This window comes from Pelmatolapia mariae, linkage group LG7 (genome assembly GCF_036321145.2).
Source record: "Pelmatolapia mariae isolate MD_Pm_ZW linkage group LG7, Pm_UMD_F_2, whole genome shotgun sequence".
Lineage (NCBI taxonomy): Eukaryota > Metazoa > Chordata > Actinopteri > Cichliformes > Cichlidae > Pelmatolapia > Pelmatolapia mariae.
In genome coordinates, this window is record NC_086233.1 from 49,452,200 (window position 1) to 49,472,708 (window position 20,509).

Genomic DNA, 20,509 nt, shown 5'->3' on the forward strand with positions numbered 1-20,509 from the left:
CTCCTGTTGGATGTCCTTGTTGGACTGTGTAGCAAAGCGAAAGTTTGTATTTAATATTCAATTAAATTTTATTTATATGACACAAATCACAGTAACAGTCAACTCAAGTTGTCTCTACAACAGTACAGAGAAAACCCCAACAATCAGACAGCCCCCTATGAGCAAGCACTTGGCAAAAGTGGGAAGGAAAATCTCCCTCTTAACAGGAAGAAACCCCAGCAGAATTAGGTTCAAGGAGGGTCAGCCATCTGCCACAACTGGCTGGGGGTGAGGGGAGGGAGACAGGACAGAAGACACACTGTGGGAGAGGGAGCCAGAGATTAAGAATACTAATGATTAAATACAGAGTGGTGTATAAACACAGAGAGTGAAAAGAGATGAGCATATATATATATATATATATATATATATATATATATATATATATATATATATATATACATATATATATATTTCAATTGGAACAAAAGAAGCATGAGAAAAAAAACCCACTACTTTCTTGATCAAGACAAGAGTAAAAGAAAGAAATACCCCTCAAAGTAAAAGAAAGCACCACGAGGATGACCTCCTGACCTCTCCCTTGGGAGATACTTTATGTTACTGAGGTAACCCATCCAGTCACTAATCCAGTGTTTTAGTGGCAAGCGAGGCAGTGGGGCAATTTTGCACAGCTTACATACATCAGGCTTACCATGCAACAAGTAATACACGGCTTAAAGGTGTTTAATGGCTAGTCTGTGCCTGTTGTTTGTCAGTCTGTTCACAAACATTTCTTAACCAGATAGGCTGTCAGTCCAGTGTGGCAGTATTGCAAAAACAAAGATGTGTGCATTTGCTTTCTTCAGTGATATTTCCTGGTCTGTAAGAGACGCTCTGACTCTGTTGTACATGGAAACAATCTGTCTTTTTATGGTGTGGTTTTGGGGAATAATTCCATTGTTCTTAACCAGTGGTGTTTGGTAGGGCAAAAATAACGTCTTACACGTCCTTTGTTTTATGTTCACATTTAGAAAGTACAGGAGCTAGGGAGCAGTAAGATGTGTATAAAAGCACTGAAACATTAAGAGCTATTATTCCCAGTGAATCATATCCTTTTTCTCCCTTTGGCGGGCCATTAAAAAGGGCCATTCAAATTTGAGATAGCAGTGCCACCCCTGTCCCCAGCTGGTGCCACACCCCTGCTGTTTTCCAATAACCATTCAACACATTTATTTATGAAGGAACTCTGAAGTAACTAAACTCTTCAAGCAGTGCCAGCAGGAGAAATGTCTCCTTTCTATAGTTGCCTGCTAAGAAAAGCTAACTATAACTGTAATCTCGGCGCCTTGGTGAACATTTGATGCTCTGCTATTCTGAGCAGCAAAATACTACATGTGATTACTCTGCTTGCTCGGGGGAATCAGTGTCTATAGTTTCTCCCACCAGTCTAAATAAAGCTATTGGCTGATGCTGTTGACTTCAGCAGAACTCTTAGATTCAGCCATCAAATAAAGCTTTTGTAGACCTGTAGGTAATCACAAGCCAGACCAACTATATATATATATATATATATATATATATATATATATATACACACACACATATTTTTTTTTTTTTTTTTTTTGAAATTTTAAACCCAGCAAGAGAAATCGAAATTAAAATGCTCTGCAGGATGTTTTGTGGTATTTAGATCACGGACAATAATAACTAGCCCATTGTGGCACAGAATAGATAACCCCCATTTCCTGCACCTCCAAAAATATTCTAGTAGGCTACCAATAAGATACTATCAAGTGTCTTAGCTTCTCAGAAACAAGTTCATACAGATAAAAATAATAAGCAGCTGAAGATTCTTTAAAGGGGTTTTGACTTTATACTAGATACTTTTAAGGTTTTAGTTTTACAGGTGTAGAAAGCACAGAAATGATCCTGTACTCATTTTAAAATGTCAACAAAATGTACAAAAGTATCTTTCAAACCAAACTTCCCTAAAATACACCTAAAAAAACAACATAGTCAAGAAGCCTGAAGAACAAGTCATTTGTTAATGTGACTCTACTGCACTAAATTTTGAGGGATATCTGGAAATAAAAAACAAAAAATTTGCACTGAAGTAGTTTTGCCAACTTCGACTTTCAGGTCCTACATTTAAAGACACATTTCCAAATGATGAGTCACATTTTTAAAATCTATGGAGGAACCGCTTAACACTCAAAGTCACGTTTTTTTTTTGGCAGACTACACAAACTACTGAATAATTTAAAAATGACAATTATACTCACAATACAAAATCTAACTTAGAAAATGTCAATTCTTAAAAAGATATTTATCAGGAAAAATAAATTTTACTTCAGACATCTGCTCATAATATCACACCATTTTTCATTTGAACAAGTTTATTTTACCCGCACATAAATTTTCCCTGAAATAAAAAAAAGAAAGAAAACAGATGTAGATTGAGTACAGTAGAATGATTTTACATTCATATGGAAATGCTGCTCCCTGGTGGTAAAATGTGAATCTTACAAGACACACACTCGGACAACATGTATCATTTGGTGACACTTTGTTCTCTATTAAAGCAACGTGTAATGAAATATTGCTCCAACAATTACTCAGACTATTGAAAAATATTCCATATACTTGTGACACTCAAATATACAGTTTCCTTTATTATGTTCAACAATATTTTACAAGCAACAGAACTTAATAAAGGCCAAATTAAATATCGCGCGCGTTTTATGAGGCAAACATTGAAGTAAAAGGGTTTTGAGTCCAGGGTATGTTCTTTGATCTGAAACAAACAAACATATATAGACGTCTGTTAAACAGCCATCTTATAACACACATAGAAGAGAATAAACATGACTGAAGAGATGGTTTTACTACCTGCTCTGCTAAATTTTGTCAATGCCGAGCTCTTCAGGTGTAGAGATGCCAAGCTCATTTAAAGTAGGCCGCAGCTCCTGGATCACGTACGGGTAGATATCTTTATGGGGTCCGGCTTTGTCCTGAGGAAATAAACAATAAAACCCATTAATCACCATTATCTGACTACAACGGTTCTGGCTGGCAGTTTTCTCTCATGTGCCTTTTCGCTCACCTTCACAGCTTCCAAAATTCGGATAGCGCTGGCCAAGTCGTTTAACCTCCGACAGGCTCTCAGTGCAGCCTCAAGAATCTTTGGCTCAGGTACCAAATCGTACCCAATCAATGTGTTCATCCCTGAAACAAGCAGTCACAACACATTTAAACCGGAGAACAGAGAAAAAAATCTTCTGAAGGATCTGAGCGCAAACAACAAATAAATAAAACGACTAAACATTCTCATCAAATTATTTTCGGTGTAGCTTGAAACAGTATTTTAAATCCCTCTTTACCAAAGCGCTCTATAAATGAAGCTAACACTTAATGGGCACATGCCCCTGTTTCAATTATCATCAGAGGAGGAGTCTATTTTGAGCTGGTGCCATACACACCACCCTGCTGCCAAAAATACTTACTAATGGATCAAATTTGTATTAATCCAAGACTCAAAAACAAAAAAGGTTTTACTTGCTTTTGTCACGTTTGACAGATTTAATGGACAGAGGTAGGCTGTTATATTCGATAAATAAGCTGTGAGATAAACCTGCATACTGTAGACAAACAACTGTTGTCTAGTGCTTATTTATAAACTACACACAGCCTCTGTCATTGTTTAGCAACTGTTAACAATATAGATGGGTTTTGTCAGTCTATATAACTCTAAAACAATATCAGGGGTGAATGTCTCATCAGGAAAACTGATTTTCTTATAATAAGCTCAGTTTTTACATTGTTATGATATGGGTTTTACAATAGGAAATGAATTGAAACAAATGTAAACAGATTCTGACCAACAGATTCAACCATTTTTGTTAACTATGCAAAGCAAATATGTAATTTTAATCATTATATTGCAAACTTTGAGTGTTTACTTAAATCTTAATCTCACTAAGCCTCTTAATGCAAAATTTTACAAGGCCAATTTTTTAATAATAACCTGTGTTGACTCAAGACAAACATACGTCAGCAATGAATAACAATTCCAGTTTCTCAATTCCAGTGATTACATTGATTCAACATTACTATATTCCAGAAACGTACCTTTTCTCAGTTCCCATGCGTCAATATCTGGCTTGTTAAAATAAGTGACCCAGCGGGCATCAAACTCCTCATCTGTCTCCTGCTTCCCATGTGAATAACACCTTGAGGCCAGAAGAGCTGCATGATAAGACAGAATTTTTTTTCAGTGATTTGTGTCTAATAAAATAAACCTACAGTGCCTGTTAAATAAATGCTGAAGGACCAGGCTACATCATATTTTAAAATTTTCATACACGACGGGCGAAATATTAGGGACACACTTACACTACCACCCCAACTCTAACTTCAATAATAATAATGATAATAATAAAAACAACTTTTTCTTCAAACCAACTAAAACTGAAAATGCAGTCATTCCTAAAGTAGATTTGATGGCATGGCAGATCAGTGTTGTTGCACTCGCCAGTATTAAATTTCATAGGTGTATCTAATAAAGAGGCCGGGAATTGTATCTGCGATGTAAAAAGGACAAATTCTTCCTTGTAACGTGATGCAGTTGGATCGCTGCCACCGTCCTGATATGACCTACCTTGTGTATCAGTCTGCACGTAGCAGATTGACACACAAGGACGTGACATACCGGAAATTTCTGTCACATGGTCCTCAGGTTATATTTAATAGCAATTTAAATGAAACAATATGACTTGTGCTCAGGTATCATGTTAATACTAATTAATCTGTAACCCAAAGAACATTTCTCATTTAGACTTCTTGATCCCTAAATAAACACAAAGACAATGCAAAACCATGCAGAAAATCAGAATTCTGTTTGTTTTTCATAAAAATCTATGCCAAACTCTGTTTTGATGTTGAATTCTAGATAACTGAACTCTCCTGCAGTCACCTAACCTACTTAGCAACTAGCGTCAGCAGTCACAATCACAGGGCCCGAGACGAAGCCTTCTAGCCGGGTCATGACAAGGACATAAACTCCGCCAAGAAGAACAACAGGACATTTCTCAAAGCACCGCACCCACAGTTTACGTGGGAAGAAGCTGGACTGAATGAAAATGTGGATATCATGGCTGAATCATTATAACGCAGTTTCGTAATATTTATTAAATAGCGCCAGTACGATATTTCTTGAATAAAAGCTAGCTAGCTTAGCCGTAAAGGAACCGCAAATGTGCCGACAATCACACTTGCTTTCCGTTACATTGTCTCCCTGACAGTTTCTAAGAAACTATATCAATTACAGATTAATATATTTACAATGGGTAACAAAATTAGAAATTACCTCGGCTCCCTGGTTGCGTCCGAGTTAAACTCCGGACACCAGAGACTGACAGTCGGACGGCGGCTCTGAACATGATGCGAGACTGCGAGCTACACGGACCGTTGCGGTCTGAAGCTAGTGCTAACTGTGTTAGCCTGGCACGTACGCAATCTCCTGTTGCGCACGCGCAAACTGCAGCTCATTTTATATTTACCCTTGACTTCCCTAGAAAGAAATTGCAGGATTGAGAACTGGAAAAACATGTTAATATTTGCAATGTCATTCTCACAGAGAAGTATTTTTTATGGGATATCTTTTTTTTTTTAATGTGAACGATACAAAATAGATGTTTCAAAGGTACATTTAGGTGTCGTTTTAAAAGGTGCTTGATGATAGAATTGCACACAAGCTGAAACTGTAAGACACAGAGCTTTCTTAAAGCAGAACATTTTAGATTTATGATCATTTTAGTTAGATATAAGTGGTGATGTGCATGAAAAAGGCGTGTGTGCAAAACTTCAATGTTGGGCATTTAAACTGCTTTTATTCCATAAAAAACATGTCATCAGACACTAAAACCTCAGAGATAAGATGCATACAATTAAATTCATGTGCTTTACTATTTATTCAGCCTGGGTCAAAGGTGAACTGGAGCATTACACATAACCTATGCAGGTCACCGGTCTACCACAGATACAAACAACTACACCTATTGCCAGTTCAGAGTAAACCTAACAATAGCAATCTCTTGTGAGGGAGAAAGCACACACAGGTGGAACATACAGCTTTTACACAAAGAAGTCCCAACTAACCTGGAAGTTCAAACCCAGAACCTCCTCGCTGTGAGGTGACCACTTGACCACTGTGTCACTTTATGATTCATTTTCATTGATTTGACTCTACTACAAAAGAGTACCATCATTATCAAAGTCAGTCAAACAAACCAAAAGTGCATGCTCTTGTGAGCCATTATTGCGCACATGAATTATTTCCAGAGGCAGAAAACAGAATAAAGACAACTGATGCAAAAAATGTTCTTTATATTTAAAATGACTATGACCAAATTCATGACTACTGGTTGATTTTTTTTGCATCAGAATGACCCCAGACAGTGGTCATTAGTGTCTAACATAGGTTGTTGTGTATGCTTCTTTCCCCAGCTGTTTTCCCAGGTGGGCAGTGTGGAGTCTGCTTGTTCATTTGCAAGTAAACTAAATATTAATATAACTACACTAAAACACCATCAACAGCTTATAAAGTGGGGCAAATAATCATTTAATCCCCTGCTGAAGTTTGTTCACATACAAAGAAATGATCAGTTCTCGATTTTTAAGGTAGTTTCATGTTAATGGCGATAGACAGAATATCAACCAAAAACCAAAATCCACATAAAACACAGTACATAAAAGTTATAAATTGAATGCTTGACATTGATTGAAATCAGTATTTGATCCCCAAGCAAAACATGACTTAGTACTTGGTGGAGAAATCACTGTTGGTAAGCACAGCAGTAAGACCTGTCAGGAGGAATTTTGGTCCACTAGCTCTTTAAATCCTTTCGGTTTCATAAAAATCAGAGACTGTTCATTTCTTTGTAAGTAAGGAAACATACAAATTCAGCAGGATTAAAATATTTCCCCCACTATGACTACAAATCTATTACTGATATTGTTGCTAATAATAGTTATAGTCATATGTTAACCTGTTACATTTCATAACAAAGTGACAAAGTATTGCAAAAGAAGTATTATAGACACAACTGTTTACTTTTGTAGCTAAATGCCTTACATAAGCATCACGATAAAACCCCTGAAATGCAGAGTTATTATTTTCTTCAAGAAACCTTCATGCTGTTAAAACGGAGCACACAACAATCTATTAAATCTATACAAATGTAAAATTTCTTATTTCTCATGAAGTAATCAGAGGCTTAGGGAGGACATGCACTCGAATCATCCAGACAGAGTCTCTTGGCTGTGTGCAGGGATGAGTGAGCATGAGCCGTCCTGAGCAGACCCCTGCGTCTCTCAGCATTCTCTGTGGGAACACTGATGATTTGTGGTGGCTGATATCCAGGCTCCTGGGGGTCCAGAGGATCTTTAGATAGCAGGATGCAGATGGCAGGAACTCTCCGCTCCATGGTTATACCTGGTGCTCCCGGCTGTGGACTCTTCCAAACCTCCTTCACTGTGTTATAGTAGAGTTTGGACACCTGGTGCAGACCTTCAACTTTACGTTTCAGGATCTCCACACAGGTGATAGTTTTTGTGACTCCTCTGCCTGAGCCAGTGAAGACCACCTGTCTTAGTGACATCCCATTTGGGTTTCTTACTTCCCCTTGCATGCGAGCTGCTGCAAACTGCAGTAAGCTGCGAATCTTGCTTCCTCCTTTTACTCGCATGTGCAGGATGTCTGCGGCCAAGCCTGGGATCGGATAGGGAATGCTGTCCTCTGTGCGGCTGATTCTCCTGAAGTTGTTCTCACCAGCAGTTTTTGGAAGTGGCAATGAGATCTGGACCGAGGGACTGCATGAAGTAGGCTGCTGTTCCATTGTAGTGCCACATATAGCACTGTTCATCTGACCCCTGGGTTAAGTCATTACTTAGAAAGCAGCAAAATAACAGTGCGAGGAGCTGCAGTATCAGACTATTTGTATGTCTCCCTTGGGATCTAAAACATTGTTCTTGTTCCTTTACTCTAAGAAACTAAAAGCTGAATGGCTCTGTAATCTAAACTTGTCACTTATCTCACTTATCTTGATCCTCTCTCTTCTCCATCCAAGCTTCTTTTTCATTTTGCCTTTATGAGCGCTGAGATGGCAGCCAGCAGAATAAAGAGGGCACTTCTTCCACTAATCCCACTGAAGTGAAGGAAAAGATGTCCTTGCTCTTTTCAGCACTGAGGACAGCTGATGCCAACAAACACATATGAGGCTCAGAGAGAGACATGTAGAGTGGGACATAGTGCTCTTAAAGGCACATGCAACATTTTGCCTCATTTAATAATGTCTGTATATTCCAGCTAGTTGGGTTTCTTGTTAAAAGGCTTAAGGGATCTGGGAATGTTTTTGTCTGTGTGGTTGCTTGAATTATACGGATGAATAAACACGAGTTAATGAGATCAAGGCACGCAGCCGAAATAAATCTTTGTTTTAACTGAACTCGACTCAATTGTGCCACTTTGCTGACATTCTTAATGTGCGGTTTTGCAGATATGACACCAAACAACCAATCTCACTCAAGATGTGGAGCAATGCTAGTCATTGTAGTATATAATGGAGTGTGGTTTTTTCAAGATTATTTTCCCAGTGCGCTATCATCAGAGAGCCATATGGTCCAAGAGAAATGTCTTCCTTTGGGCTATTACAGCAGCTTCACAGCTCTCCTCCTTTCAGTGCATCGCCTGCTGGGTTGACCCCAAAATAATCCTTGCTACAAAAGTTGTGCTTCTTTTTAAGAAATGACATGTACAAGGACAATCACATCTTGGGGCTGCTACTTTTTATTGACAGACCATAAGTACATTAAATAGAAAGACAGAAAATCAGTATCCAGATGGGAACAGAGGTGCATTGGTTGCAGCTCTCTTTAGAGAAGCTGATCCAAGGGAGGAAGCAGCTGGAGGGCTCATATGGAATCAGCATGCTGTTATAATGGTGCATTTCTGCCTCGTAGGATGGTATGCACCCCATGTTTAACAATCAGCAGAAGCATGAAATGCATTATTCAAATTAAGTTACTTTACAGAGGAATTATCTGCTTTTCATAAACGTCAGTTAACAGCAGCATTCCCATCCCGAGAATACTCATTAAATATTTGAAGGTGGTTCACTGGAGGCCTTGCGCACGCTCCAGAATCTCCCCAAGTGTTTATTTTTATCTGAAATGTTTAGTGTTGCTGGAAAATGAACAGAAGCTCCAGCGCCCAGCTGCATACCTAGTTTGAACATTCTTCAGTCTCCAGTTAATGTTTTTCATAACATAACAGTTATGGGGTTTGATCCACTGTATTTATGTTGAAAAGGTCCTTAGAGTTAATGGTCACACCCCCATCTTGTGGAAGAAAGCACATATTGCAAAACTAATATCACCATGGGTTAAAGTGAACCTGCATTACAGGAATGTTCAAGCATTAGTTTGTTCTAAAAAATATTTCGAAACCTGCTTTTGGAAGAATATGAAATTAATGTCTGATGAATACATCTATAGATGAACTGCTAGATACATACAATATAGATGGATCATACCTGTTCTTTTCTCTTTGTTTTTGTAGGGTGATTATATACAAATGCTGAGGGGAAGTGGGGGTGATGAATGTGATAAATCTGTAAGTGCTGAGCATGTAATAGGGATCAACATGTATGTACATACTTTTTTGCACTCCATTTAGGACTTGGTGATTGACTGTTTATTTCATGTCACGTGGATTTTGTTGACTTTGATTGTGCACAGGAATTTTGAGTTTTCATGAGTTATGTATGCCAAAATCATCAATATTAAAACAATGAAAGGCTTGAACTACTTCAGTTGTGTGTAATGAATCTAAAATATATGAAAGTCTAATGTTTATCAGTACATTACAGGAAATAATGAACTTTATCACAATATGCTAATTTTTTGAGAAGGACCTGTATATGTACATATACACGTGAATATGTGTTTGAGCACTCAAACAAAAAACTATTTGAATGGTCATAAAAAAACATGGAAAGGATTTCCACCTGATTTTATTGGTTTATTTTAGCATTATTCAATTCTTTCAACTTAATGTACTTTAGTTGGACCAGCTTAATTAAATAATGATGACTCATCTTATTTACTGCAGTTGAGCCCAACTTAATTTAATTGAGTTGATCCAATCCAGGCAAATTACATCAGTCCAACAAAAGTACTGAAAGCCGTTTAGTAAGGTGGAAATCCTTTAAATGATTATTTTAAGTTAATTTAAAGAGTTATTTTTTGGAGTGTTCAACCAAGTCAGAGTCTGGTTAACATAAAACTTGTCATGCATATTGTTTTTTCCTCCAATTTAATGGATTTAGGACATAGCTGTCACTCCATCAATCCTTTTCCACTTGTCCTTATCCGGGTCTATTCCTGTCATTGGGCGAGAGGTATGGCTAACCCTGGACAGGTTACCACTCTATCGCACAGAGACCGACAACTGTTCACACTCACATTCACACCAAGCCAAATTAGAATAATTAACCTAATCCCACTAACTGCAGGTACACAGAGAAAACATGCAAGCCCCACACAGAAAAGCCCTGGCCAGTTGGTGGATTCAAACTCAGTGGCTTCTTGCATGAGGCAACAGTGCTAACCACTGTTAGCCCTTGACAGGTTAAGCTACAATAAACATCAGCATACACATGGTGTGTATGCTTTTCTCATATTCAGTTTTGAGGTTTTTGTTTTAACCATTTGAATGTTTTTCACTTCATGTTAATATCTTAAACCAGAAAAAGCCACAGACAATCAATATTCACTCTCACAGTTTTTGTTTTTATTATAAAGAACAGAAAAAGACATATGTGTGTATGTATCCTGGTTTTCTCAGCATGGCTTTGAATTAATTACTCGTGAAATTTCCTGCTGGATTTTGTCCTCTTGGGTGTTTATGTTAACATCTCCCACTTGCCCATTTTCATAGCTGTGAAAGAAGAAAGCAGCCTTTTTAGGAAGCTCAAATAAAGTCCAGAGTTCCAACTTCCTGGAGAAAAAAAATGTTGGAACCATTTCTCATTGTTTGCTTTCGCTTTCTGCTTTTTGTCTTACTCACACAAAGAGGAACCGCGTGCACACGTGGTCGGAAACCGGACACACCCAAATGTTGCCGTGCTTTTGCAGGTTTTTAGAAGTTATCACTGTTAACAAATAGATAAAATCACATCACATGCAATTAAATAAATCTTTGTTGCTTTGTGGGGTCTTCCGTATTTACCTTCACAGAGTGCAACGCAGTTTAGGTTCGTGCTTTGCAGAAACCTGCCTTCCCCCACTTGTTCCTAAAACATATAGAAATACAAGATGAGATACTGAAAGCAAAAAAAAATGATATTGTAATCCAGAGTGAATGTTTGCAGCATTTAGATAAATGTGAACAACCTGACCTGCTTGATTTGATTTATTCGGCTGTGTTTCTGCAAGAGTTCTTCTCTGGTAGGAATTTTGTACTGACCTTTCCCCATCTCTAAAGAAAAAGGGAAGAATACTCTTAAAAACATGCAAAAAGAACTCGTAATCGACAGACAAGAAACAGAGTTCTTACCAGAATATCCAAATGATATGCTTGAAATGGGACTCAAATAGATGCCTTTCCCATACGCAGCACCATGGAGCTAAAATAGAAAGAAGGAAGAGGTTTCAGTGGTCTGAACATCCACATAAAAATTTCCTATGTTGAAAGTGTCTCTAACTTCAGAGGGTGATCAAAGACAATAAGCATTTAGAATTTATATATTCTACCTGTAACTTTGTGTAAGATGCGTTAACCAGCCCGTTTCTCAAAATAGAGTGCCAGTTTTCAATGTGGGAACCACTGAAAGAAGAGAAATATGATCTACTAAGCATGGATCATGCTCTATATACTGTATAAGTGATGATGTGAAAATTTCATGAAAAAAAAATCTTTGACTTCACTTACTGGAAAGCAAAGGTGCTGCCATAAAGCTTTTTGGCAGTTTGAAAGTGAGCCTCCTTACATGGAGGGCTGCTGATCAACAGGAACTGATGGGGTGTGTGCATAAACGTCAGTTGCTGTTCAATAACAATTGATTAAAAATAACAACAAAAAAACCCATTAAATTATAGAAAGCACAGTATGAAATTTGATATGTGGCTGCTAATTATTAACTAGTCTACAACTGCTTTAAAGCTTGCAGCTACACTGCTAATAAATCTGACTGCTTGGGCATACCCTGCTCAGCGGAAGCTTCACAATGTGCGATCTGTTGCTTGCTAAAATCCTGTTGTAAAACACACAAAAGCAAATCCAGATGTTAACCTAAATATAACTGGATTTCACTCAAGTTACTCTTTTCTAACACTTTCATTTAAACGACTTCAGACGCAACGCTGCAATTACTTAGCCCAAAACAATGCGCTTGCCAAGTTTGAACTAGACTCGATGAATGGCTACTGAGGCGAGTGAGTAACAAAAGGACAGATATGCAGCGATCTACTAAATAATAACTAAAAACACATCCAGATTTAGTCTCTCACCACTGCAGTAATGGATGTGCGAGAGGGTCTATCTTGTCCAGCTGCTTCTTAATCTCAGAATATGGACCCTGAGTATGATTTAAAGACAATTTAATCATTATAATCTAATAAATCCAGTTCAGGAAATCATTTACCTGCTTTGAGTTTATGCTCAGTCAGCAGACCGATGTGTAATTGTTGAAAATGAGAGTGTAGATTTTACTTTAAAAGACTACACCTGTGCCATCCTCCTGATCAACAAGACACTGTCCAGAGCTTTCTGCAGCCTGTCGTAGCTTCTTCTCTGTTACAACAAAAGCGAAAACAAATCAGTAAAATGACACACTGAATAGTTCACGACAGATCATGCCAGTGGTAACTTTGATTCAGCTGATACCTTTGGACTAAAGGCGAGAGTTTTGGGGTTGTGTGGATCGACAATAGAAGGGTACGGTTCAAAAATAAGGCTCTTGCGTGAAGACTGAAGGGCAGCTCTGCACATGGCTACCAACAAGTCGATCACCTGCAACAGTAGAGATTATTGCCTCACTCATGTCCCATACTGTAATAACTCCTGCTATAAAATATTTAAAAGCTTACCGACCTCTGCACCGGTGGCAACCTCTTCTGTCGCTCCAGACATAACCCCCAGCATGTGAAAGGAAAACACACACAGCTCCCTGGTGCAAACCGCTGGCTACAAACACACAATGTAGAGAATACTGTCGAAGAATTAAGGCTCAGTTTTACTGAATAGCTGCTCAACCACCAGTTAATTATTTATAGAGAGCTCGCACCTTAAGCATGGGCCCATTTTGAAACACGTGCCGCTCATCACAAACAACACAATATTCATTCAGTGTTGGGATCCTCTGCTCAGCATACCTCATTATCTGTGCACACAATGAAAACAGAGGAAAAGTAGCTTTCTAAGAAAATAATTCAAAATCAACACAAACCTGCTCAAATGTTATGCTTAAAGTCAATTTTCCTGCTTTCCGGCTCCATATTTTGTAACTGGACTCTTAATAGTGTCGCTTTCCATGATTCACAGTTCAAACTAATCATTATTTATCTTATCCCAGGCCTTGCACCACCCCTTCAGTAGCTTCCCTCTCTTCAAGCCAACTATCTTGTGATTGGTTGTCCCCTAGCAAACGTAAGTTTTAACAAGCAATTCAATTTTTTTTAAGTAGCACTAATTCACAACAATAAATGACTCAAAGCCTTTTAAATTGCAAAGTTAAGACCCTAAATTATTTAAGAGAACTCAGACAATCCCCTATGAGCAAGAGAACTCCAGCAGAACACAAACCATCAGATTAGAGTAAGCTTTCACCTGTACCAAGAAGCCGTGCTGCAGAGTTGGTGTGGTCTTACAGTGCCCGATTGCCTGGGATGTGAAGAGTAGCTCCATCAGCTGTTTAGTGTTAAGCTGTGCTGATGATTTCACTGCTGAGACCATCACCCTCTGTGGAAGAAGGGTCACAAACAATATCACTCTATATTCAGAACTTTAAAAAAAAGGTAACAACTCTGGAAAGACCGAAATAAAGTCCAGATTGCTGACATCAAAGACAGATTTGAGGAAGGAGTGCTCTGCCTGCGGGAATGCTTTGAATGCACTAATTGGGATGTTTTCGAGCAATCCTGTGGAGGTGATCTGGACAATTTTGCAGACATATAATGCTCATATATTTCTTTTTGCAGAGATATGATTATTCCATGTAAGAGGGTTTAAAGTACTCAAATAATAAGCCATGGGTTACGAAAGTAGTTAAGTCCACAATTCAAAGAAAGAGATATGCTTTTCAATAGAGAGAGGCATCAGAGCTGCAGGCAGCCACCAAAGAGATGAAAAGCAAAGACCAGCACGCATGGCATTTTAGAGGGTTTTACCATTCAGACAGAGAATTTGCCAATGCTCTTACTGCTTTGATAATCCTTTTGACATATATGATTTCACCAAAGACTTTCAGGAACTGAGCCACACACTAAGGGACAGCATTTTAATATTAGTGAAGTTGTAAAGGAATTTCTTCATATTATGGTAAACAAGAGTCAGGGATCAGACAAGTACATGTGGAAGGCTGCTTAAACACTGCAAACAAGCTGGGCCTGGTTTTTCACTACATCTTTTATTCAGTTCCTAAAGTTATACATGTCCTCAGTGTGTGGAAGAATGCTGAAATTGTCTCTGTTACCAAATTCCGGTCACCCCAAAGCCCACAGTGATTTTCAATCAGAGGCTTTGACCTCAGTCTTAATAATATCTTTGAAAGACTGTTTGCGTATAACCTTCACAGAGGAGTCTAAGACTCCACACTAACTCTTCTTAATTTGCTCCTTAAACCCTTGGAAGAAGACGGATATCATGTCAGACTCTTTACTGTTTACTGATTTATCTTCTGCATTTAACACCAATCAATCATGTTTTAATTTGTAGGCTTTTAAGTCCATTTGAGTTAAGTCATAATCTGGACTTTCAAACAGAACACAAACAGTGAATAGGCTTCTGTTTGGCCAAGTCAGGTCATCTGCTGGTTCACAAGGGTGTGTCCTGTCCTCCTTGCTGTTTATACGATGCACGAACATGTGTCAGAGCATGTTTGAAAGGACAAACACTTTAACGTATGCAGATTAAATGCCAATATTAGTCTTTTGGACACCAGCCACAGATCGGTTATTGAACAGGTGGTTTGAAGAGTCTGATCTCCAGCTCAACATATTAAAGACCAAATGAAAAAAGTCCAGCACACTTGATGCCACAAACATTAAGGGTCATACTGTGTAATGTGTGCACAGGGATTATTACTGATGCAAGACTGAATTTTGATAGTTTGTTTTGCTTGTGGAAACTGTTCACCTTTCACATCATTAAGACGCTGTTTGATGGATCTGTTTTGAGTTAGTTTTAATTTTTTTTACTTTTAGTCTTTGTATTTCGGAAGATGACAGAGCATCAAATTGTGCACACATCTATTCCACCTATTAATTCATTTTAATTGGAATCGATTAATTTAGATTTTTTAGTTTTTTAGCCTTTTTGTGCTATTTATAGCCTCAGGGTTTGAAGTTGTTGTTTTAGTGAAGCCTGGAGCTTCACTAAAACAACATTTACCATGTATATGTGAATATAGTTTTTGATGTCTGCTCTATTAGCGTCAAAACAAATCTACCTAAGGGTATCAATAAAAGAATCTGAACCTGAACCTGAACCTGAAACACAGTTGCAGATAGAAAATATGTACACATACACCAATTTTCCACATCAATGTATTTTGAAGTATATTTTCCCTCACCTTCCCGCTGGGCGTGTAGGTGAAGAGCTCTCCGATGGGATTCTTGATGGTGTAGGAAGTTGTATGATTTGTGAGACGGTTCAGCTTCATTGCTGGTAAAATGATCCGGCGTCTTGCAGCCGGTTCCTGGAGCTCCTTTAGCCTGCTGATTGTTAGACAGGAGTGAATAGATCCATGCACTAATAGATTCAGCCAGTAAAACAGCTGTGTCATTTAACTCTTTCATACTTTGATAGTGGCAGCCTGGTGCTAAGTCTTGCACAAAATTTCTTGATGGTTCCACTTGGCCTGAACCAGCTGTGACTCCTCTTCTGCCCAGTTACAGCGTTGTCGTTTGCAAGGTGTTTCCACATCCGAGATATGAAAACTGTGAGAATACTGGAGAACAAAAATGAAAGGTTGGCTTTTACACAATCTTCAGATGAGCTATGACTGAGATAAAAACGGTGGATGTGTCCTGTTGGAGCAGTTAATCTATGAACACTCACTTCTGCAACTGTTTCCCAAGACTGAAGTTATTATTATTAGACAGCTGGAAGACCTCAACTGAAGGTGCTGCAGTGAAAAACATCACTTGATCAAGTGTCACATTGATTTAGACTGAAGTGAATTCTGCATGTGGATGTATTGTTGCTGCTCACCAGGTCCATCCAGATACTGAGACATAGAAAACTGCAGACGGATAACGACTGGCTCTGATAGATTAATCCTCCAGGCTTGGGCTGCCACCTCCTGTGGACACCAAAAAGATTTCAACACTTTCAGGTGTCATGCAAATATGTCACTTTAACCAATGCATGTGCAGTTGTGGTCAGAAGGTTCCAGACATCCATTTGTCACAGAGGCACAGTCACAAAAGAAAAATGTGGTCTCTTCTATAGATATAAATGTGATAACATAAAACATCTAACTAATGGAAAAGCTTAATGCATACTGTTCCCAGTATGCATAATTGGAACATGGTTCATGTTTTAAATTCACAAGATTGCTCTTTAACTTCTTTTCATTTGATTAGGATTTGCCTCTCTGTGCTTGAAAATATGAGTTATTCTGGGCACACCAACAGTAATGATAGTGCTGATATGACAGTGAAGACATTTTTTAGGACATCAAACTATAAGTCAGAAAGTTACATTTCTGTGGTGACTATGATCCAGCAGGATAATGATCCTAAACATAGATCGGAAGTGGTTTTGAAACGGTTAATTCAAGATAAAATTAGGTTAACTTATAGATCCAAAGACAGCTGATCAAATCAAGAACATGGGATCACATATTAGCTGCACTTCACATAGAGATATTACCCTCAAGTCTCTGTCTATTTAAAAATAATAATTAATTACTTAGATAAACTGGTGAATAGCAGATAAAAATGTAATTCACTTGTAAATTGATGTAAATCAACTCACATCTAAAAAGTTAGCATTAATTTTTAAGTCCACATCCACATCATCAATTGACCCGTACTCCCTAGGAGAAAAAAAAGAAGGGAAATTATGAAAATGTAGTTTAAAAAGGATCAGGGATCACTTCTATTAAAAGCCATGAACAAGGAGGGATGTTCAGAAGTTCACCTGACAGAGACTGCAGAGTCTGAATACAGAGTCCTGACTGCCTCGATGTCCCTGTCCAGCCAGGGGTGGCGACAGAAGTCAGCAGGATCCTGACTCCACAACTCCCCCTATGAAGCATGATGAAAGGAAGTTACACCATTATAACTCCAGTGTATAAGATGACATGTACTGATACAGTTTAAAGCTGATTATGTGTGATCTGAACAAGCCAGTTATCGTGTATTTTTACTCTCTAAAGATTTGTTTGAGTAATGCTTTAAAAAACCCCAAAACTAAACATGTTCCTCAGAGAAAAATATCATTTGTTGGCTTTGCTTAAATACACACAAACTCACTGCAACAGAAAGATTAAGAAAAAAATTTAAATGAGTCAAGTATGTGAACAAAAGTGGATTTCAAGAAGTGTGTTTACAATGTAGACAATTTTGTTTGCATTAGTGTGAAATCAACTGTATTATCTGTTTACGACTGCTTAAAAGGAGAAATCATTGTTCCTGACAAATACTTTTATCAAGCTCTTGAATGACCATGCAATGCTTTGTTTGTTTGTTTTTAATTATCTTTTATATGCAACAATATTTTATCCGTGAATGGTTTTAAAAATGCTACAAGGTTGTAATAGGAAGGCACTGAAACTGATGTTTACTTGGATTGCACACAGGATCTCATCTGCACCAGCGTCGTCGTCACTGTGGCGCTCCTCCCACTCCTGGCACTCCTGTTGGGTTGACGGGAAAAGCTGGCAATCAAAAGATCTTCTAATTTACAGAGTTAATTTAAACCTTCTATTAACCCAAACAAAATCAGCTGGCCCTGCTGCTAAGACTCGCGCCTCATTTAAGCCATTTGCTTGATGAAAATGCAAAAACAGAATATATACCACAATGTGATGCAATTTCAGTAAGAGACCAGCAAGAGAGAGCTTCAGCTATTTACTTCTTTTTTGTCAATTGATCTGCTAACTATGTTTTTAATTGATTTTCTTGTCGGTTACCCACTGCAAAGGCTGGTGCAATCCTCTGTCCTACAAAAGGATAACTCCCTCTACATGTATATAAAAGTGTGGTGGTGGTGGTGGTGGGGGTGGATATCTGGAGCTTGTAGACTCATCGTGTCTTTATATCTTTTTTAGCAACAATCAACAAAGTGTCCATTCCTCTGTGACTGAAACACTATTGGGAAAAACATTTGTGGCTTAATTAGTTCAGTTACTTCTGTGATGTATAAATGAGCAGCTTGCTCTGAGTATCTTGAACTATGTTGAGATAATTGCTATTTCCCTGGTTTTAGTCTGCGCACGGACATTAAGTGGAAAAGTAAATAAAACAACACATCAACATATTTTGCTCACAAGAGTAGAGCATGTGTTTGCTAATGTTAATGATACAGCTGGTTACGAGGTTACAATCTTACCTTTCCTTCAGGAGAATGTAGCAAGAAAAAAGGATACTCCATTTCTGTTGAAGGCTCTGCTGGCAGTGCCTTCTCTTTTCAATAGCAGGAAGTCCCACATGCTCAGCCTGACTTCTTGGTCACATGACTGACTCCAGACACTGGCAGCCTGATCACTTAGTGCAGTGAGATGAAAGACTGTAGATGTGGATCTGTTCCTATATCTCTTTAAGTATCTTATGTGGCACAGGTAGTAACCTAAAAGCCAGGCGCAGTAATCAGTGCCTGGAGTGATGAGAACAAAGCTCCCTCAGATGGAAGATGGGTAAACAGGTGATGTTTGGCATTTATTAGCCTTGTTTTCTGTCTGCTGTGTTGCAAACTGACCTTAATCTGCAGTTACCCTTGTTAGCAGTCACCCGCTGCTCCACAATCTGGTCAGATTAGACACTTATAGGACTGCATACATCTGTGCACACCTTCAATAAACAAGTGCTTTTCTTGGGGTAATCCACTTAGACATGAATGTTTAAGTGTCCCCTGTATATTTACAGGGGATGGACACAATAGTATAAATGTCTCATGTCTCAAACAGGAAACTGCCATTTTGGTACAGACATCAAACGCAAAAATGACTGAATAATCTCATTATTTTTATACACCTATCGTTACAGGTAATATATTTCAAATAAATTGGTGACGTAATTAAGTAAATGTGTTTGTAAAGAGTCCACTTTTAAGATTATAACAAATCTGATACAGATTTGGGGAAAGGTGAAAAGCTAGAACTGAACCAAGAGGAATGCTGTCATATCTGGTAAACATTTTACCCACTAGAATAGCTCAGAGAACAAAATCTACTTAGTAAAAAAAATATCCAGATAAACAAATACTATCTACTGACACCATAGACATTAATTTTTACATTAAATACAATAGTTACAGTTAACAAACAATAACTGACTGCAGTTTCAAATCATTTTTTTTTAAAAAGAAAGATTTTATCTTGGAAGTTTCGTTTGTATGGTTTGTAATCTGTATGACACCGTGATTATTTTTGAATGTGAGCATGTTTAAGTTGCACAGTATGTCGACACTGTGACAGAAAAGTCACAGTTCAGCAGATTGTCCACAAGAGAGAGCTGCTGTTGAGTTTTTGAGAGAGAGAGAGAGAGAGAGGGGAGGCAGGTTATGGTTTATGCTACATGTTTTGCAGTAAATGTACAAACGTTAAACTGCAACTTTTTGAAACTTTAAATGTCACTGCTAAGGCTTCTCAGAATTTTATAGGTTTATACGTTTTATAGGCATAGATGTAATATTGATGCTATATCAACCATTTTGATAATCCTTCGTTTAGCTTTTGCTTTGTAATCCCAGACTTGTTTGACATACAGTAGGTAAAACATGTTTTAGACCACATGCAGAAAAACAAAAAAAAACACAAATATTTTTGAAATCTGTCAAACACCTGTTTAAAACAAACAAAAAAATTCACTGAATTTTCACCCGACCTCTCTAAGAAGTCAAAAATTTGTCAAGCATAATTTTCGAGAACTACATATAATATTTTCTTTCTGTTCAGGAATACAAGCAAATAAAAAATAATATTGTTTTACTATTTTTCTGCTTTTTAATCAAAATATAACAACAATAATTATATTTTAGCAATTTTCCAAATATCAGTTTGATTAAAGAGTTTGCACATACTGACTG

At 37.9% G+C, this 20,509-nt stretch overlaps 3 protein-coding genes across 5 annotated transcripts; all 3 read right to left on the bottom strand.

Moving 5' to 3' along the window:
• Window positions 1-2,347: 2,347 nt before the first annotated feature.
• LOC134632359 (cytochrome c oxidase subunit 5A, mitochondrial) lies at window positions 2,348-5,474 on the bottom strand. The gene is made up of 5 exons (XM_063481044.1): window positions 5,345-5,474; window positions 4,108-4,224; window positions 3,083-3,204; window positions 2,869-2,990; window positions 2,348-2,773 (listed from the first exon to the last, which is right to left on the bottom strand). The coding sequence occupies exons 1-4, from the start codon at window positions 5,415-5,417 to the stop codon at window positions 2,877-2,879; spliced, it is 426 nt and encodes a 141-aa protein (XP_063337114.1). The 5' UTR covers window positions 5,418-5,474; the 3' UTR covers window positions 2,348-2,773; window positions 2,869-2,876.
• A 380-nt stretch (window positions 5,475-5,854) lies between these two features.
• On the bottom strand, window positions 5,855-8,433 carry LOC134632360 (ribonuclease P protein subunit p25-like protein). Its single transcript, XM_063481045.1, has one exon. It carries the CDS (start codon window positions 7,899-7,901, stop codon window positions 7,254-7,256), a length of 648 nt encoding a protein of 215 aa, XP_063337115.1. The 5' UTR covers window positions 7,902-8,433; the 3' UTR covers window positions 5,855-7,253.
• A 2,380-nt stretch (window positions 8,434-10,813) lies between these two features.
• LOC134632361 (protein mono-ADP-ribosyltransferase PARP6-like) lies at window positions 10,814-19,148 on the bottom strand. Of its 3 annotated transcripts, none has more exons than XM_063481047.1 (22): window positions 18,815-19,148; window positions 18,048-18,119; window positions 17,402-17,508; window positions 17,237-17,297; window positions 16,469-16,559; window positions 16,316-16,382; window positions 16,056-16,205; window positions 15,828-15,969; window positions 13,865-13,996; window positions 13,323-13,418; window positions 13,130-13,222; window positions 12,923-13,048; window positions 12,764-12,829; window positions 12,547-12,614; window positions 12,242-12,290; window positions 11,969-12,081; window positions 11,791-11,863; window positions 11,594-11,663; window positions 11,436-11,515; window positions 11,267-11,330; window positions 11,105-11,189; window positions 10,814-10,975 (listed from the first exon to the last, which is right to left on the bottom strand). In XM_063481047.1, the coding sequence occupies exons 1-22, from the start codon at window positions 18,854-18,856 to the stop codon at window positions 10,879-10,881; spliced, it is 1,944 nt and encodes a 647-aa protein (XP_063337117.1). In that variant the 5' UTR covers window positions 18,857-19,148; the 3' UTR covers window positions 10,814-10,878. The 3 variants fall into 3 exon arrangements, with proteins under 3 accessions (XP_063337117.1, XP_063337116.1, XP_063337118.1); XM_063481046.1 differs by having other exon boundaries at window positions 15,828-15,972; window positions 18,815-19,147; XM_063481048.1 differs by lacking the exons at window positions 17,237-17,297; window positions 18,048-18,119; window positions 18,815-19,148 and having other exon boundaries at window positions 15,828-15,972; window positions 17,402-17,499.
• Window positions 19,149-20,509: the final 1,361 nt, after the last annotated feature.

Excerpts from the sequence above, each read along its gene's own strand:
- LOC134632359 (XM_063481044.1), bottom strand. The coding sequence starts at position 5,417 with ATGTTCAGAGCCGCCGTCCGACTGTCAGTCTCTGGTGTCCGGAGTTTA. Across the intron at positions 4,225-5,344 it reads GACGCAACCAGGGAGCCGAG|CTCTTCTGGCCTCAAGGTGT; the intron begins GTAATTTCTAAT and ends CTTATCATGCAG. Across the intron at positions 2,991-3,082 it reads GAATTTTGGAAGCTGTGAAG|GACAAAGCCGGACCCCATAA; the intron begins GTGAGCGAAAAG and ends TTATTTCCTCAG.
- LOC134632360 (XM_063481045.1), bottom strand. The coding sequence starts at position 7,901 with ATGAACAGTGCTATATGTGGCACTACAATGGAACAGCAGCCTACTTCA.
- LOC134632361 (XM_063481046.1), bottom strand. The coding sequence starts at position 18,856 with ATGGAGTATCCTTTTTTCTTGCTACATTCTCCTGAAGGAAAG. Across the intron at positions 16,560-17,236 it reads TTAATGCTAACTTTTTAGAT|GAGGTGGCAGCCCAAGCCTG; the intron begins GTGAGTTGATTT and ends TGGTGTCCACAG. Across the intron at positions 13,223-13,322 it reads AAAATGGGCCCATGCTTAAG|CCAGCGGTTTGCACCAGGGA; the intron begins GTGCGAGCTCTC and ends GTGTGTTTGTAG.